The 20,723-nt window shown below is 41.5% G+C and overlaps 1 protein-coding gene across 6 annotated transcripts in view; it reads right to left on the bottom strand.

Moving 5' to 3' along the window:
* Positions 1-20,723, bottom strand: part of LOC145391500 (CUGBP Elav-like family member 4) — an 884,867-nt gene that overhangs the window by 64,025 nt on the left and 800,119 nt on the right. For all 6 annotated transcript variants that reach the window (XM_080266122.1, XM_080266127.1, XM_080266124.1 and 3 more), the window contains 4 exons: positions 15,800-15,958; positions 12,305-12,455; positions 6,389-6,547; positions 3,606-3,683 (listed from right to left, as the gene is read on the bottom strand). In XM_080266122.1, the coding sequence (XP_080122248.1) occupies positions 3,606-3,683; positions 6,389-6,547; positions 12,305-12,455; positions 15,800-15,958 (547 nt within the window). The remainder of the gene's footprint in view (positions 1-3,605; positions 3,684-6,388; positions 6,548-12,304; positions 12,456-15,799; positions 15,959-20,723) is intronic.

Genomic DNA, 20,723 nt, shown 5'->3' with positions numbered 1-20,723 from the left:
CCACTTAGTAGACCGTCAAAAACTGCTGACAGAGCAGACAGAGGGGAAATGAGCACTTAAATTTGTAGGCTACCTATTGAGCAACTCAACTCTCCATCCCACACCATGTTTAGCCAGCCACTGTAGCAATCTTTTTGCTAAAAATTGAGGGTTACTTTGGCACAACACGATGAGATATACAGTAGTATTTTTAATTTCTGCAAATCATTGTAGTAAAATAGCTTAGCCTACTTATTTTTTCAATATTAAGGTTTCTTTTGGATCATTTCATTACCAAGGCCAATATTTGTGTGTATGTGTGTGTGTGTGTGTTGTGATTTTAGCACTATGCAGTTTGTACAGAGCTTTATTTCCTTCTGTGACTTAATGTTATAATAAAGAAGTTGTTCTTGCTTAATCCTCAACTTGTCTGATCAAGCAAACCCATTAACCACAAGCAAGCAACTGCTTTTGTGGGGCTGCACTACTGGTACAGTACAGTACATACGAGGTCTCTTCAGAAAGTAACCAACCTTAGGCTCTTAAAAAAAAAAAAAAAAAAAAAGCTAACTTACTGAGCTAGGACACTAATCCCTCTTAAAGTAGGGCCCTTCTGACTTGACATACATAGCCCAGCATTCTTTTCATTGCCTGAAACATTTTTCAAAGTCAGATTTTGATATCTCCTGTAGGTGCTTCATTGCATTCGCCACGATCTCTTCTCTCGTCTCCAATCGGCAATCCCTCAGCACAGTTCTGACCTTGGGGAATAACCAAAAGTAGCACAAAGCCATGTCTGGTGAGCAGGGAGCCTGCCGGACTTGTGGTATGTTGTGTTTGGCCAAAAATTCCTGAATTAGTCGAGAACAATCTGAGGGACGTTGTCATGGTGCAGTTTCTAACTTTCCACTTTCCAAAGGTCTGGTCTCCTCCACCGAACTGCGTCACAATGACAATGGATAACGTTGAAATAGTAATGTTTGTTGACAGTCTGACCTGGTTTGTATTAGTAATACACACCACTATGGTAGTTGAAAAAACTGTCAACATGCATTTCACCTTGCTGCGGACCTGTCATGCTTTTTTGGCAAGGTGACCCTGCATGCTTCCACTGGAATGACTGTGCTTTGTCTTCTGGGTCATACCCATACACCCAAGTCTCATCTCCAGCGAAAACAGTCCTCAGAAAGTCTGGATCGCGATTTGCACGCTCCAACATGTTTTGAGCAACATTGTTTGGCACAGATTGTTGTTCATGTAAAAGGAGCTTTGGAGTGAATTTTGTGGCAACTCTTCGCATGCCCAGATCCTCTGTTAATATTTCGTGTGCTGATCTATCACTGAATCCAATTTCATTAGCAATTTTTCTGACAGTCAACTGACAATATTCTGTGACCAAACTGCACATTTTCTTCATATTCTCAGCACTCCTGCTTGTTGATGGCCTCTTAGGACGTGGATTGCTCTCGATTGACATTCGGCCATTTTTGAAGCAATTGTACCACTCATTTATTTCAGTTACTCTCATGGCTTCATTCCCAAAACTTGCTAGATCTTCCTGATAGTTTCAACTTGGGTATCACCTTGTTTTTGGCAAAATTTGATGCAGTAATGCTGTTCAACTTTTTTGGTCATCGTAACAAGCATGGGAACATGACGAGCATTAGGTGCATGACCATCAACACAGGCTGACTGACAGCCACTGATTCACTCGTGGCAGCTGGCATTAATCACGCATGTGCATGAAGGTCCTGCACTGCGCTACACAATCCATCAACTGCTTGGCGAGAAAAAAATGAGGTTGGATACTTTCTGAACAGACCTCGCATATCAGGCAGGAAACCAGCACCCCCTTGTGGTAAACAGCACCTCACCAGTCAGACCTGAGTCCTTCCCTATGGTGAGGTTTGGTTCCTGGATGAATACTGCAGCAGTTTCACTCTACCCAGGGTATACAGCACCACCACATGTTGGCTCCTTGTCAGAGCCTAAAAAAGAAGTAAAATACAGTACCTAATTTCTTTCATAAATTACTTCATGGGGGAACACTTGTCACTGTAGCTGGCATTTTTTTATGCCTCTGGCTCTGGGCATAAACCAGACAGTTCATTCCCAGAGGCTCAGCAATCTTTTTATGTGACACACACCTTTAGAAGCCACCACTTCTACACTAAAACCCACTGTCCATACTGAATACATGCTAGGACTGTTTCATTCAGGACTGGTATGAAGGTATTACATGAGAGGAGGCATTTATGATATGTCAGTGGATTTTGTGAATCATCAGCACCATACTGACTATCTTTAACAATATTCAAATATTGCTTCCTGTCCCAGCCCTGGATCCACTGTTCATTCTTTCAGACAGCAGCACACTGTTCTATCCACTCCACCATCACCTCCCCTCAATCTACCATTCAATACTCTGCTGCTCCACAAGAGCACAGGCAACTGGGGATAAGCAGTAATTTCCTTTCCTGACTCAAAATATAGCAACTGAATCAAGGGTTGTAACTGGTATAAGTGTGCTAAACATAGTTTTTCAATATCAGAGCAAAACTCACAAATGATAAGCTCTGAAAAAATACCCCTTGGGTCAGGATGGGGTGTCAGGACCTTAGCCCTTGTCAGCTGTGAAAGGGTTAACAAAATGAACTGGAAAATATACTCTGTATTACAAAAACAGCATTATCAGAAATGTGAGCTTGCATGAGTGTCTGGGGGGGAAACTGAAGTTGTGGAGTGCAAATATGAAAAAGCAATGGGGATCATAGGATTGTCCAGTCACTATTACCTAATCACAGATGGTATTCAGAATATATACTACGTACATATCAACCTACTTTTTCTATTTAGTTTGTGTGCAAATGTAGGCAAAAATTTGAAAATGTAAATATATCACTGTATTAATCTGCCTTCATATACTGAGTACTACATTGCACACTTTGTCATCTTTCATTTTATTGTGATTCTTAAGTTTCAGCTGAAACACACTGGTAATAAGAGAGCAACAGTTATATAGCCAGGGAATTTGTGGAGGAGGAGACAAATAGTCACATTGATAAATACTGTCTCTCTGGCTGGGACAGGAGACATACCAGCTTCCATTAAAGAACAAGAAGCTACACACACAGGGTGAACACCAACCCAGAAAATATATATTCACCATGCAAAACCAAATGATATCAATACACAAGTAGAAAAATAAATAATGATAAGACTGAACAACAAAGCCACACATAAAGCCAAGGGGAAAAAATGACTAACCAGCAGGCAAGTACTGGTAGTTCACGGACTGGCGGGGTACTAGGCCCATTCCTAGCATGGACCTGACAGTATCTACAAACCTCATTGGCCAGATCATTAAAAAATTTATGTAGGACAACCTGCTAATGGCTAGTATTAAGAATCTCTTCTCATTCCATTTCAAAATACTCCACTTCTAAACCAGTTAACATGTCAGGTCCCTGCTGACTAAATCAATCCCAGCAACATCAATATCTATAAATTAAGACACACTGCTGGGGAAAACAGAGAAAAGAGAGAAAGAGAAAGGAAGACAGCATGGGAGGTTTGGGGGTTACAAGGTCTGTTAGGGAGAGGTAGGGAAAGGTAGGGTAACTCACCGACACCAGAGTAAGGCATGCCAGGGTAGGCAGCTGACGGCTGGAGCGTAGCCGCTTCTCCATTGGGTATGGGCTGGGCTGTGGGAAGAACATGGCAAGTTGGGGTAGTGGATATGGGCAACTGGGAAACACTCAAACTAGTCGTCTAAAAGGATATAATTCTGAGAATATTGCACTTATGAGGACTGCTACCTATATCTATGACCTTTACTACTGTACATAGTAATTACATAACAGGCAGCTAATCCAGTACTAAGCAAATATATTTCCTTATGGGTTTATATGAAGGTTTAATGATGACATGCTTACAATAACCTTTACAGGAAATAATTATCTTTAAGGAATGTGAACTTCTCAGAGGCAAAGTTGATAAAACTGGATACTACATAAAACAGGCTATCTACAGAAATACTGATCCTAAACCTTGTTTATCTCCAATCAATATAACCAGTATCTTGATTTAACTTCAGCAATCATATTGATGAGTACATGCTGAGGACAGATCTAATTACAGTACAGGTACTAATGAATGCTGTACAGTAATGACTGCCAAGTAATCAGGACACTGTCATATTTCCCCTTACATCCTGCATGTACAGCAAACTTTAATAGTAATGTAAAGTATATAATCAAATCAGTGCTTTACATAGCATTGAAAAACAATAAAAATATTAGTAATTACTCTGTTACTTCAAATAACATGACATATTTATTTAATCTAATATACTTGCCCTACAATGATTACCGTATACAGAATTATTATAAAATGAACAGCATAAAGGCATTCACAGACCGAGATTTTTCAAACACCTACTTGGGCATTACTGATGAGCAAAAGTGAACTCTGCTACATGAGAAGCAAGAACTGAAAGAAATTAAGAACTCTAATAACACTGATATTTACTGAGTACCCCAATCTAATGTACTGTATTCAAAAGGAGATAAGGCTGATGTATCTAAAACAATAGCCAATGCATGGTCAAAAACAGACAGATGAACATATTATACAGTAAATATAAATGTTACACATATAATACAACCATTATATCTAACAGCAAAGGATGACATGAAAGCAACACAAAAATGGAATTCAAAGATAGAGTAAGGAAGATGGGGAAAGTACAACACATTAAAGACAAAGAAGTGAGGGATACACAGTGAAAATAATAGTTAAGACACTAACACTAAACTGTGCTAAGCAGGGCCAAAACACCACAACGCTGCCAAAACTTTCACTCAGGAGGATAATTGGAGAGAAGCCAATTTAATTATTGCTTATAAAAACCCTTTAGGGGTTCAATTCCAAGAAAATATTGAAAAACTGCATTATGAAGAGGAAGACACGTAAAAAGGCGTGAGGAAAGATTATCACTGGGGTAAAACATCTACTAGATGTTTAGTTACACAGGCACTACTGTCCTAGAAACAAAGTTTAAAACTGATTCATTCTGTAATTAGTTAAGACAATGAAATAACTAATTTCCAACTTAAGTAAGTGACCTTGCTATTGCAGCAGGAGGGATGCTGGGGATAGTAAAAGATGACTCAGGGATTAATAGACAGATTTACCAATGTCCTGTTGACAGCCCCATGTAGTACAGGTAATTAAGTTGACTACTTGTAACTTTTGGTAAAGGGTTGCCAACTAATATGCTGATCATCATTTACAACAAAAATGTAACGAGTGTGAAAATTGCCTACTGTAATATGTTAATGCTTAACCAAATCAATACTGAACATTACTGTCTATATATGTATCATCACAGGTAAAAATAAACACTTTAACCTTATTTAGATTTACTACAAAATCTTTAAATGCTGTACTTGAATATCTTAAGGTATACAGACTATTCAAAATGAGCGGACACCTTATTCACATATAGTATAACAAACGCAAACAAATATTGGGCAGCCTCAAATGTGGTTTGCAATTATACTGTACAAGTATGTACTATTTTGTTACTAGTGATGCTGATCCAAAAGGATTATGGAATTAATGTACAAGCATCTCTATGTGAAATATTTTAGAAGTACTGACTGAACTGCATTTTTGTAATACTGACAGTATGGTAATATATTAAGCCTGTATCAAAGATATTGGAATTACTGGACTGGATAACTTTAGGTGTGTTAATCAATGTAACAAATGTTTATGAAATCTATGCTACTGTAATACAGAACTACTTTCATGATGTAATGCACTGCCAACTGTATTTAATCTGCAATGTAACCAATCATAAATGGTTAGTTTTCATATACTGCTTTTCCAGTTAGGTGAAATGACTCTTCAGTAATATCAAATTACTTAATGGTACAGTATTGCATATTAGTGCAATGAAATATCTTGGCATCTGTGGGAGTACAGTATGCTTTTGTTGACTGAAGAAACAGTGTTCATGATTGTGCCTATATGCTACCATTGTGTCAAAAGCCAATGTAAATGCTATACGGTAATGTATTTGTGTAACTGTGTGACTATTATACATGTGGGCTGTGATAAAACTTAATAATCTAAAACTACCACCAAGTAGAGAGCCAAATTCTGTAATGTTCTCTTGTTCAAGACAACACTAGGGAGACATGAGTCTGGATGCACTACAACTACAAATGAGCTAACGGAAAGGAGGACATGGTGGCCAATGGCAACGCAAGTGTGTATATCAGGCTGGTGGTGGTGGTAGTGAAAACAAGAGATCAATCATATGGCAATTAAAATAAAAAATAATAGTAATACAGTAGCCATAATGCTGATGATGTAAAGTTCTTTAGATAAAGTCTCTTACGTGCAGCAAAGGTCTGAGGGAGGCCGTTGGCAAAGACAGCCCCCTCACTCCCCCCGGGCTGACTATTGGGCCCTGGCTGGGGAGCAATATTGAAATTCTGCACCGTAGGGGAGGGCATGGAGGGCAACGCACCATTAACGGGCTGAGCTTGACTGGCACCTGGGGAGACACATGGCAGCGGTGGTGAGGCACAGGGCAGGTGGTGCTGGGATGCTGCACACTTTCTTTACACTCTAGCATGGTATCTGTCACCATTATAGTAAATGGCCACTTCAACTAGATGCAGCCATGCTTCAGTCTTGCTTAAAAATGAACTATAATATAAAACTGACAACTGTTCTTGGCTTCAGTGCAAAAAATGCACGTGCTGGAGGGAACAGACTGTCGTAAGTTCACCTGATGTGTGAAACATCCCTCTGAACACGATGTCACTAACAATCCTCTACTACATAACAGTAAATAAGCAGTGTTTAACATCTTTTAACAAGAAGCTTCCAGTGGAGGATTCTTAGGTCAACTTGTGCTCACCCCAGACCACAATGCTCTGCCCGTCTTTGTAATATATTAACTACTAGTGCATGACACCACTGAGTCTTAGGCAAAGATATTAGATAACGATCTGAAGGGTGAGGGAGATAAGGGAAGGGATCAGGAAAGGGGCACCAAATTATCCTGAAATTAATGCACAGGTTTATTGAAACGAATGATTGGTTAGTATGTGCAACACCAGAGGGAAGCAGCCTTACCCAGAAGACTGAGTTAAGAAAAAAAAAAAAAAATACACAGCTGCTTCACTCTGATGATATGCTGAAGCCACTCTTCAAAAATGTGTAAATGTTTTGGATGGCTGCCATTTCACAATAGAGCATGTATGCTGTCTTTCAAATACAGCACAGTATTATAATTATATATTTTTTAGGTATGTATAAACCATTAAAATCTTTACTGCCACAAATTATACAAAATTTCTACAGGAAATGTAACTGGCCAACCAGCATCAAAACCTCTACACACTGACACTGAATAAAAACACTTATAGATAAGACAATAACACAGCTGGAAGGTTTGCAACACCAATAACATCAACAGCAACAGCAACAACAACAACGAAGCAGTAACTGACCAGTTAAACGGCGTTAACCAAGTCCCTCAAAACAAAACAGAGAAAATAATCTCAACTGTAGCTGTTTTCACTGTGGCCATGACAATTTAGAAAATTAACCTGATAAATGAGATAACTTTGCAAACGCCGTCCCAGTGTGTAAATATGAAGAGGTGCCACACCAACATTATGGACAAGGGATGGAGACAGACAAGAAGGGAAGAAAGGAAGGATGATAGTTTAGTGGTGTTCAGGAGAATGCTAAGCTAATGTGCTAGTCACATAAAATATACATCAGTCTCACTGCTGCTGAGGAGTTAGATGTGATTTTATATTTAATACTACCCAGAATAACATTTATGATTACTTTATTAGCATGTAAATACATGGATATACAGTTTAAATATGCCTTATACAGTACTGAAGATGATTCAGTATATACCACAAGATCACAAATATTGCAAACAATGCTGCTTAGCATGATTTCCCTTACACACAGGATGAACAATATGACATAATGAGCTTTAGTTCAATGTGAATTGGTCATTTTTCTTAGTAAGTTCATCTAAGCTAAAGCAACTGGAAGCAAATTAAATAAATACTGTATATAAACAACCAGAGTCCTAACATGGAACATATCAGGGCATATAATGAAGAACGATTGGCTGGCATTTCGAGTGCTGGAGAACAAATCATGAAACCCAAGCCCAGCATCCTTCAAAATGCACCCTGCTGTCTTAGGGTACAGGAGAATTAAGCTCTTCTTTCCGAGTTCCAATTCGGGCGCACAAAACTTGATGGTGACTATAAACTAACTAAGGGTTATGGCCTGGGACTACTAAACTTACCAACTTTTGAACTCTGAATGTCCCACACCAGAGGCACTGAGGCTGCAAAGATGGAATGTGTCTGTTAGCGCGTAAGAGAAAAGGAGGGAGGGATGTGTCTGCGCTGAGGTACTGTGTGCTTGTGTCTATTATATTCTGCCCGAGATGGAAAACGCTCACTAGGCATTATACACTATGTACAGTACATAAAAATCAATACAAAATAGTAACGGTACATCAGTAACATCCAAGAGATAAGCATTTGTGGGGATTTTTTTTTTTTTTAATGAGTATGTTAGGGAGATGATACTTTATGAGTAAATGAACTAAAATATGTACTATATTGATAAGTCTGACCAGGGTGAAAAACTGTTCATAAGGAAGTTAATATTAGGACCAGATGAAATTACAAGATGCATTTGGCACAAGGAAGGAAAGTAGCTGGTGCAATGAAGGCCTTAATAAAAAACAGAGGCTTGAGTGTTGCAGTTGCACGAGGCTTATGAAAGAGAGTTAGAGGCAACTTTAACATGAAGATGTAAGACTATGGTATGGCTGAAAATGAAAAGTGAAGAGTAATAGCAGTGGAGATGGGAATGCTGAGGAATATATGTGGAGTACAGAGAGTGGATAGGACACGAAATAATGTGATTCGTGAAAGATGTGGAGTGAGGAAATCTGTAGAACTAGATTCAAAGAGAGAGTACTGAGATGGCATGGTCATGTGGAGAGAATGGATAACAATAGAGTGGTGAAAAAGGTACGGTATATTTGAGCGAATTTGATGGAGGGAGGAGGCGAGGCAGGCCAAGGAAAAGGTGGAGGGATATGGTGGATGAGTGTGTGAGGAAGAGAGGTCTGAAAGTTGGTAAGGCTAGGGGATTGACAAGAGACAGAGCTGACTGGATGAATATTGTGAGGAGAAGCACATGATCAGGGATTTTTCACCCCTTTTTAATGTGACAGCATCCAGACTGACTCTATTGGATACATTTATGTGAAGCTACAGAACATGGTGAATGTTTTTGGCATATCAGATAGAGTCAAGTTGCCAGGGGCTTGAATGGTGAGTGAATGGAGGCATGGCCCATTGGAGTGGGCCAATTTGGGCTGTCTGGATGTTGCTACTCCTCACCCTGCCCTAGGGTGGGAAAGGAGGCCCGGATGATGATGATGATGATGATATGGCATGATCGGAAATATATCGTTTATATCACAACTGTCTGAATCATTTGTTTTGTATTCTTCAGTGGAGAGTGAGCATCACTGCTTGTATTTTTTCCCGACAAAGAATGATGTACTCTCATAACTTCACTGCCAGCCAATCACAGCATATGCTGAAGGAATGCATTCATAATCTCATCTCATTGTTTTCCTACTTCTTCCTACCTTGTCCTACTCTTTCTAAGCCTCATGATACACCGAATATTCATTAAGACTTGGTATGCAGTAAATTATTAGACTGCATGCTTGCTTTATTATATATATACAGTGCTCTCAAATGTAGCCTTACAAAGAATAAGAGTGTTTTACACTGAATGTTTGCCTGTGCATTGAGTATCACTATTTAACATCATCACTAATAACACAGAATTGACATACGATAAACAGGAAAGCTTTATTATCTGAATAAAGCTTTACCAAGCATCAACATGAAGTATAAATAAAAACATGTGGATATATCTCCTGTCACTATTAGCCTTAGAGGTATCTACTGTATATCAAAGCTATGGTCATTTCCAGAACAGTATTCATTCCATCTATCCATCAACCAATCCTACGTTCCCCCATGAGAAGCATTGGAGCCCGGGGCTAGGCAAGTTGGTCTTGACATTTAAGATGAGAGTGACCAGCCTCACTCATCCCTGAGTGGCATAACGTGAGCAGTAAACCCCAACCACACCTTGGATATTAACCTACACAGGTTCTCTCCTACTGAAGCACCTTACTTACCCACTAAACCACCAGGTGCCATAATTTGGTTATATGGTTACCACCCAGTGTGGGAAATGGTTTCCTGGTGTACTATACAGGAAACCATTTGTCTTGCACTCAGTGTAGGGTCACCCACAGGCAGAAGGAAGAGCAAACAGTGATGGAAAGAAAGACTGAACAGGGAGTGTAAAGTCACCCGTAGGCAGAAGGAAGAGGAAAGAATGAAGGAAAGAAAGACAGAAGAGGACAGAAGAAAGAGAGGAAAGGGTACATACCCAAAGCAGCACTACATCGAGTGAGTGAATGGAGAGCACCCCCACCTACACCACTACGAATATCAAAACGTACTTTGAGAGCACTTTGCAGTACTTAATGTATTTCACTTAAAACAACAATGGAACTTAAATTGAACACAGAGATTACAGTAGTACGTAATATTAAACTCAGACTGTATCTTGCTGGGGTCCTTTTAGCATCTGACATTCAGATTCAGTGACACAAATTTCAAAAGTATAACAAGAATATACAGTATCACAACACAAACTGTGCAACATGGACATGAAACAGTGCATTAAGATATAACTGTAAATAGTGTCCCTACATTTTATATTGGAAGAATACCGCATAAACCATAATACTAAAGTTTTATTACAACCTATTTGTTATGACTAATATGAAAATGTTCTGTAAACTCCATAACACCCAACACAACATTAAAGCTGCACAAGAACACAGCAAAGTAGTTAGTGAAAACTACTCTCTCTATCTTCCTGTGTAAAGCTTAATGTGCTTTTGCCTGACTATGCTACAGAACTTGGTGAATGTGTGCATGAGCTTGGATGATGATAAAGACTGGGAGACATGAGAACAGCAAACTAAATCCTCCAAACTACTGTATACTGTACACAGCTCTACCTCCCCATATGTAGGTGTTTTGGTATGTGTACTGTACATGTATGCATGCATGTTTATAAACACTGTACTGTACCATGACTCTATGTCAATTACTTTATCTACAAGATGAAATAAGGGTAACTCAGGGCACGCTTCACTTGCTCATAATTACTTATATATATATATATGATGTGTTTGTATCATACGTATCCATAAGTATGGGTTTGTGTGTGTCCATCCCAGGGTAATGAAAAAGGGGTGGGGGACATGCACACCAACTACAACAGCCAACCCACCACACAAAATACCACCACACAAGCCACAGAAAGTGGAACATCCTAGTCTGAACACTGAGATACTAATGCCAATCAATTAACAACCACCAGCAACACAAGATGGGAGGGATACTGGGTGGGGTGGGATAAGGCAGGAGAGGAAAGGTAAGGCTGAAGAGTGTCCTAGTGGTGACAGAGTTCAGTAAAAATAATCATAGTACAACACCTGGCAGAGGAAATGGTAAGGGTAAGGAAGGGCCTATACAAGTTGTGAAATGAAAACTATACACTAAGCTTACAAAAAAGGACTAGCATAGCAATTAAAACTGAAGGAAGAGATTGCCATTATGAAATGCTGATGTTAAGGCTGAGGGAGCCTGAGAAAGGGGAATACCTACAGAAGACTAGGCAGAAACAGAGAATGCAAGGGGCTCCAAAGATGAAGGGGAAAAATAAAATCCAAAAGGAGAGACAGCATTAAAGTTCAATGATATCACTAAAGAGACAAGTTTACAAAGTGAATGTAAGACAGGGCACAGTGGGTAGGTTCAATAAGAAGATACATGTTTAACAGTACGGTAGGGCAAAACCTGTAGGAAAACATTATTACCATGTGGAGAACTGGGCAGAACTTGTAAGGCTTGAAATGAACTGGAGAGAAGAGGAATGATGATGGAGTAAGATGGGACAAGATAAGACTGAGAAATACAAGAAGGGTGAGACCTGGGCAACTAGGACAGAAATGAAAGCATCAAATGGAAAATGACAAAGGCATAAGATAAAGGATGATGGAGGACTAGGAATGGAAGAGGTGTGAGGGCTTTATAAAGATGGGCACACACAGGTATGTGGAATAAGAAGTACTAATGGATGATGGCCTCACCAGAAGTGGGGGGCACGACGGGGCTGGTGATGCCATTGGGCAGAGGGGCGGCAGCATGGGGCATCTGCGTAGCAAGTGCAGCCATAGGGTTGATGTAGGTACCCTGTGAAGCAGCTGCCATCAGCGCCGCCTGCTGCTGCATGAACTGCTGCTGTGTGACGTGGTAGGTAAAGGAACAGTATTATATTCTAACATAACATGGATACATTATACAGTGAAGTTTGTACTGAACCACTGTATGTAGGAACCCATAATCTAACCATGCAGGATACTATACTGTGCTTGCCATGCTATATCCCATGTATGAGGTACTTGCCGTACTAGTTATCAATCTTTATTAGGTCAACATTTCGAACCCCACAACAGTGTTAAGATCATATCATGGTACAACTGAAAGTTTCTTTTTCCAATTTGGACAAAATACCTTGCATTAGGTTTGGTTAGAATATGGTAAAGGATGCACTGATATGGTGTTGGTTAGGCAAGGTTAGTGTCAATTATGGTGGATAATACATCCCACAGCAGTGCAATCTGACTTCAAAAATGGAAGAACAACCCTAAAATAAGCAACAAATTAACTTACAGAATGAACTGTTGATATTCAAATCATTCAAAGATCAAGAATAAAACTTGCATATATCTTTTTCTTTAAAAATATTCTGCAACACAGCCCAAAAAAGTTGAACACTATAACCTGTATGTATCAACAATGCCTGAGAACCTGTACCTTCTCTTCATACTTGATTACCTAGCTTAAGTATGTATGGGATGATTAGCAAAAAGCAAATTTGTAACCTGTATCATCAAAACACATTTCTTTAGAATAAAGATAAACCACTCATACACAAAAAAGTAACCAAAGAAAATTCAGATCTGACTCTTAACTGGTTTACAAAAAACCCATACTGACAGGTGGTGGTGATCATCATCCACTCACTTAATGCTGTGCTGCTGACTTCTTCCTTCACCTTTTATCATTCTGTGTCTGCCCTCCTCTCTTCCTATTTCTCCCTTTCTTTCCTGTCACTCTTTATTACTCTTCTTTCCACTTCAGGTGGCTCTACACTGAGTGACAAGCCAAATCATTTTCTATAACTCAGGTAACCATTTATAGTGCTGGGGGTAACCATTTAGACAATTAACAGGGTGATGTGGAGTCTACTATGGTGTTCCTGCTAACTGGGTGGAGAGATGCAAATCCAGCATCCACTCAGGAACCAAACCTCCACACTAATTCTCATGCTCAGCTGTGGCGAGGCACTGACAACTGCTTGGGAACATTGGTTCACTGCACGTGACAGCCTGCAGGAGTGGTTGTTTGCCTGCAGTTGACTGGTCTGCTTGATCAGACAAACTGGGGTAGCACAACAACAACAACAACAAAACAACTGTTCTGTGTTACAGTAATAAATTGATGGGCAGTTCCTTGGCAGTATTTGTCAAACCAGACACTATCTATCTATCTATTGCCAGATGCCACAATCCCTTAAGGGGTGGCCATTTGACTTTGAGTTATTTGTTTTACGGGGAGGGGCACTAACCCTCCACCAACCCACTTGCTGACACGTTGGGAGCACGTATGATTTGGTTATATGGTTACCACCCAGTGTTGTAAATGGTTTCTTGGCTTACAGGAAACCATTTGGCTTGTCACTAATGTAAAGCCACCTGTAAAGGAAAGAAAAGAAATAAGTGACAAGAGAGATGGGAGAAATAGGAAGAGAGGACGACAGGCACAGAAAAAGAATGATAAAGGCTAAGGAAGAAGTAGGCAGCACTACATCAAGTAAGTGGATGATGGTCGGCACCACCTACCACCCTAACCAGACTCATGTCTTCATGCCGATCTTCATTCCCTTTTTCTATCTATTCTCTCATTTTGCCACCCGCCTCCTCTTCCTCTGCCCTTTACTTCCTCCATCTTCCTTTCCCTTCCCTTTCCTAGACCCTTCTCCATCTTTCCCCATTCATTTCGTTCAGCTTAGTTTATAAAGGCTCCAACGTGTTTGCATGCATCGGCCTTGGTCACATAATGGCAGCTCTCCTAGCTGCACAATCTATGGCAGCCTCCCTATTCAGTCCCTTGTCCCTGGGGCCACACTCTATGACTTCATCCCAGGGCATTTCGGTCTGCCTCTCACAAACCCACCCCCAACGTTCACACTTTTCACTTTCTGCACCCAACTGTCATCCCCCATCCTCACCACATGCCCAAACCATTTCAATCTACCCCTCCTCATCACAACACCAATGCACTCAGTCCCATCCTTCTTCTCAACTCCTCGATCATAAACCTAGCCCCCCCCCCAGGCCTTGCATTCAAGGATGTGCTGCATATCTACCTAATCATTGTTATTACTGCATGTTTGACCCTATGAATATCATCTTATTTTTGCTGCCCAGGTCTCATTACCATAAAGCATTACCCTCCTAACAAACTGCATTCAAAGGTCCCTTTGCATGGACGGAAAGCCCTCTCAGTATCAGGAGAGGTAACAGCTCCCCGAACTTCTACCCACTCCTCACTCTAGTCACTGAGCTAGCTCCAGCCCCACTTCTAGCAGACAGATCAATCCTTTCATGCCTTACTCCACATGCTCTCCCTGACACACCACACATATTAAATCAGCATTATCTCGCAGTGAACCTCTAATACCACTGAATTTCTTATGCACCCACTTATCACACACACTGCACAAGATGGAATTACTTCCCATGCCCTTGTGGTAAACTGCACATGGCCACTCTCCCTCCTCGCTGACAGTACCACCACCAACCTTAGATACCATCACCTTTGTTTTATCTGCATATATTACTCTCAAGCCCTTGTGCCCCACACCATCTCTCCACTTCTAAATCTTTCCTCAGCCTCCTTTTCATTCTCTGAAATCAACACCAAATTACCACCATTCTTCATAGGTTTCCCTATTTCCTATCCATTCCAGTTCTCTACACTTATATTTTCTCCATCTTTCCCATAGCTATCCCATTCACCTCCATCTCTCCCCATCACCAACCCCTCCATCTCTCCACACCAATACCCTCTTCATCTCTTCCTACCACTACTCTCCCATACCTTCCCACCATTACCTTCTAGAGTTCCCTACCCTTACATCTCTCCTTACCCCCTAATCCTTCATTTCTCCCCACTAGTATCACCCTCCATCACTTCCCATTCTTACCCTTCCATCTCCCCATTACTCTTTTCCCAACAGCTCACTACACCTCCATCTGCACCCACCAGAACCTCTCCTCATTTACCCCTCCTCCTAATTCCATTCCTACACTTCCATCTACCTCGTCACCTCCACCTTTTTCCCATCCCAATCCCTCATCTCTCATCACTACCAACCCCCAGCACCCCACCCCTTCTTCTCTCCCTGCCTCTACCATCCTCTTGCTCCCCACTCCTCCATCTTCCCTCATCACGATCTCCCCTCCAGCGTCCGAATCCTCCATCTTGCCCCAGTACTACCATCCTCTGCTTCTCCCTACCTCGGATACATTGACCTGAGCGTAGGCGCCATAAGCCCCAAACTGGTTGAAGACGAATGGGTTGAGGAGGCCCATGTTGCCAGCCATCTGTTGCATGCGCCGCAGCTGCCTCTCCTTCTCCGTGTCCGCAAACTTCACCACCAGACTGGAGGATGCACCCTGCCAAAACCAGCATACATAAGGTCCACATACTTTTTTTTACTTTAACCTGATCTAAATTTACTATCTCTTTAACTACCATCTATGTTGAGTACTTCCTGCCATGACCATCACACATTAGGTCACTGTATTCGTTGACTCTAACATGACCTAAAGTTACTATCCCTTTATCCTGAATACTCCCTGCTGAGACCAACATATGTTAGGTTCCTATACTCTTTTCACTTTAACTTGGCCCACAGTTATCATCTCCATCTTGAATACTGAGTTGTTATAAGAGATCAGCAATAGAATATTATGCAGCCATCAAAGAAGTGCCATGGAAAAAAGGTAGAACCATATACTGTATAATGTTTGCCTGATTTTGCAACTAAGATACATGAAATTGGCTGCAAAAGGACACAAATCTCCACCTAGTGAGGGTGAAAGAAATATACATAAGTTAATCTATTGCTAACATTGCATTCACTTGCTTTTTCATAACTAAATTAAGGTCTTCTCTAATCTAATCTAATATACTATACAGCACTATGAGAGAGAGAGAGAGAGAGAGAGAGAGAGAGAGAGAGAGAGAGAGAGTGTGTGTGTGTGTGTGTGTGTGTGTGTGTGTGTGTGTAATTCACCGGGTCGGTCAGGATCACTTGATGGTCGTGATCGTCAGCTTTTACCCTCCCGGAAGGGAGCTGAGAGCTCATATAGTCCGATCTAAGGGCAAGGCTGTGACCTTCACACACGCACACACCCGTCCCCTTGCTCAAGGGGGACAGTAACCACCCACTTCGTCAGTGAAACTTTTCGCAACCTGAGCGAGGCGCGAACTCCCGTCTACCAGATGGCAAGCGAGAACGTGTGTGTGTGTGTGTGTGTGTGTTTACCTAGGTTTATTTACCTACTTGTGATATACAGGAAATGAGCTATGCTCATGGGGTCCCGTCTCTTTTTCTCAACAAGTCAAACTTTGCTTTGAACTCGTTTAAGTTTTTAGACTGGACGATCTCTCTGTCCAGGCTACTCCACAGGTCTATGCATCTATATGGAAATCTATATTTCTTGATATCCTTCAAGCAACTTGACGTTTTCAGATTCATTCTGTGTCCTCTTGTTACTCTCCCATCCCATACAAACATCTTTTCTATCAATTTCATCTACTCTCATCATGGCCTTGAACACTGCAATCATGTCGTCTCTCTCTCTCCTTTCTTCTAGGGAAGGCAGATCCAGATTTTCCAGCCTCTCGCTGTGCGTCAGATCTGCCAGGCTAGGGACCATCTTGTGTGTGTGTGTGTGTGTGTGTGTGTGTGTGTGTGTGTGTGTGTGTGTGTGTGTGTGTGTGTGTGTGTGTGTGTGTAATTCACCGGGTCGGTCAGGATCACTTGATGGTCGTGATCGTCAGCTTTTACCCTCCCGGAAGGGAGCTGAGAGCTCATATAGTCCGATCTAAGGGCAAGGCTGTGACCTTCACACACGCACACACCCGTCCCCTTGCTCAAGGGGGACAGTAACCACCCACTTCGTCAGTGAAACTTTTCGCAACCTGAGCGAGGCGCGAACTCCCGTCTACCAGATGGCAAGCGAGAACGTGTGTGTGTGTGTGTGTGTGTGTGTGTGTGTGTGTGTGTGTGTGTGTGTGTGTGTGTTTACCTAGGTTTATTTACCTACTTGTGATATACAGGAAATGAGCTATGCTCATGGGGTCCCGTCTCTTTTTCTCAACAAGTCAAACTTTGCTTTGAACTCGTTTAAGTTTTTAGACTGGACGATCTCTCTGTCCAGGCTACTCCACAGGTCTATGCATCTATATGGAAATCTATATTTCTTGATATCCTTCAAGCAACTTGACGTTTTCAGATTCATTCTGTGTCCTCTTGTTACTCTCCCATCCCATACAAACATCTTTTCTATCAATTTCATCTACTCTCATCATGGCCTTGAACACTGCAATCATGTCGTCTCTCTCTCTCCTTTCTTCTAGGGAAGGCAGATCCAGATTTTCCAGCCTCTCGCTGTGCGTCAGATCTGCCAGGCTAGGGACCATCTTGTGTGTGTGTGTGTGTGTGTGTGTGTGTGTGTGTGTGTGTGTGTGTGTGTGTGTGTGTGTGTGTGTAATTCACCGGGTCGGTCAGGATCACTTGATGGTCGTGATCGTCAGCTTTTACCCTCCCGGAAGGGAGCTGAGAGCTCATATAGTCCGATCTAAGGGCAAGGCTGTGACCTTCACACACGCACACACCTGTCCCCTTGCTCAAGGGGGACAGTTACCACCCACTTCGTCAGTGAAACTTTTCGCAACCTGAGCAAGGCGCGAACTCCCGTCTACCAGTTGGCAAGCGGGAACGTTACCACTGCACCAGTGTGTGTGTGTGTGTGTGTGTGTGTGTGTGTGTGTGTGTGTGTGTGTGTGTGTGTGTGTGTGTGTGTGTGTGTGTGTGTGTGTGTGTGTGTGTGTGTGTGTGTGTGTGTGTGTGTTACAGCCAAAACTGGGAGGCGGATTTTGATGAAACTTTGCAGGATGGTTGGAACTGGGTCACAGATGGGACAGTTTCAATTTCACGTTGATCGAAAGTTTCTAAAAGCGTGTTTTGACCCCTTAGGAATGGCTCTCATTTGGGCAAGTGCTGACCAGTCTATTAGGGCCATGAGGCACTTCACTAATCTAATCTAATCAAAGCTAATATAATCTAGCTGAACCTAATCTAATCTAACCTGACTCAACCCCTTACTACCACTGTTTTATTTTGGTTACTGGCACTTGTATTTAAAATAACCCATTCAGTCCTACAAGGCAGCCTATTATTGCTGCTCTTGCACATATGTTTTGAACTGGAGGAGTTATTTAGTTATAACTGACCCCTCTGAGTAGTATAATTCATTCATTCTTTACCAAACGGGTGTTGCCTTTCCATTTCTTCTATTGAAATGAATCTTTTACAGGTTGCACGTTATTGTTGCTGGATTACCACAGCTATTGGGGATTTTTATAAATTTACCTCTAAAAGCTATAAATGAGGATTTAGAATGCACAGATATTCTGCCGACGTCTGCCAGTAGCCAGCTATATTTAACATTCCTAACACATTTTTTTAATTTGAAAGCTGGCTGTCAAATGTAAGTGAGGTTAGGTTGAATTAGGTTTGGTTTGGTTAGGTTAGGTTTGGGTAAATCATTAGTTTCCCACTGCTTTGACACAGGATTCACTGATACGTCCAGTTGGATTGATGGCTAGTAAACAAGTGTCCAATTGGAGAGATTGTCGGTAAACACTGCCGCAGGTGACTTGTCCGCTTCCTTCACCCCCATCCGCCGGGGAACGTGATATGCAGTAGTGATTTAGATGGAAGGAAGCCGCCAAATGACAGCAAATGCGATGTGTGCATTCCAGCCATTGTTTGAACTGGCTTATGTTCTATCTCGTCACCTACGGATTGGGAAAGACCCCCACCGGTGCACCCAAGGAAGCTTCAGTCTATCCCATGACTTTGCCAGGTGTAGAACGATGCTTTCTGAAACCTCCTCATCCGATTCCATTCTCACATCAAGCAGACCCATTGCCTCATCCACCTCTGCCAAAAGATACTAGGAAAGGACTCCGTGATTGTGCCATAGGGTGTGCCTTGGATGTCACTGTGTCTAGTTTATCTAGTAGTGGAGAAGTTATCTCATTGAGAGCTAAGGCTAAGTCAGGGCTGCGCACACACACGAAGACATTCTGCTTCAATTGCTGAGAGGTACTCATCTTCTTGTCGTTAACCAATGATGCAACCTCCTGCAGACCTGGGGATGGTTTCACTTGTAAGATCGAGAGTTGTTGAGTAATATGGTCTTTAATATGTTTTCCTAACTGCTTACTTTCTCTGACATGAAGGTTTCAAAAGAAGCTATTTTGGGAAAACCGCCCATAGTGAGGTGACGATTGCACCATAAATCACCCAGCATCTGAAGGTTAAATACCCCAAAATAGGTTTATTTTGTCTTCTTCTAATCACTTCTTGAACTCACAATAAAACAGTGAACTATCTGTGTTGCTTGGGTACCAAACCTGAGATCGTGTTTGTTAGAGGTGGAATCGCCGTGCCTGTTTGGTAAAGAATTACCTTATTAAGTTTCCCATAGCTTTGTCACAGATCCCACTGACACATCCAATAAGAGTGATGGCTGGTAAACAAAGCTGCCAGTCTGCGAGATCATTGGTAAACACTGCTGAGGGCGACTTGGGCCCGGATTCACTAACAGCCGCTGGGCGACAGCACCGCACGACAACGTACGAGAAACAGTGACCATCCCTCAAGGGTTATTCACCAATGCTGTATTTGGCTCCATTCCAAATCTCTTCTGCGGTAAGCAGGGAATTATCTGGGAGAAATTTGCTCGAGCAATTAGCAGCCACTGATCTATCACGTGACTGAATTTAAGCAGACCACACCCTTCCCCGTTTTCCTTCCTTCCCCCTCCTCTCCACAAGAAGCACATACTTTACATAAATATGTACATATTCAACTATGCATGTGAACATGTACGTATTTAAGGACAAAATAATGTATCCAAAGGTAAGCTTAAGTATTTACATACATACGTAAGTATTCACATACATAAGTATTCACATAAGGATTTACATACGTAAGTATTCACATACGTACGTACATGAATATTTATGTACTTACATACCGTAAATACACACATGTACAGTACATACATAAGCATGTCGTAAGTACACACATGCACATACATAAGCATGTCCTTACATGCGTATGTAAGTAAAACCTCATTA

This window comes from Coenobita brevimanus, chromosome 18 (genome assembly GCF_032717465.1).
Source record: "Coenobita brevimanus isolate Jiangsu-jjx chromosome 18, ASM3271746v2, whole genome shotgun sequence".
Classification (NCBI taxonomy): domain Eukaryota; kingdom Metazoa; phylum Arthropoda; class Malacostraca; order Decapoda; family Coenobitidae; genus Coenobita; species Coenobita brevimanus.
Note: the sequence above shows the minus strand (reverse complement) of the source record. Positions and strands in the feature narration are given on the sequence as shown.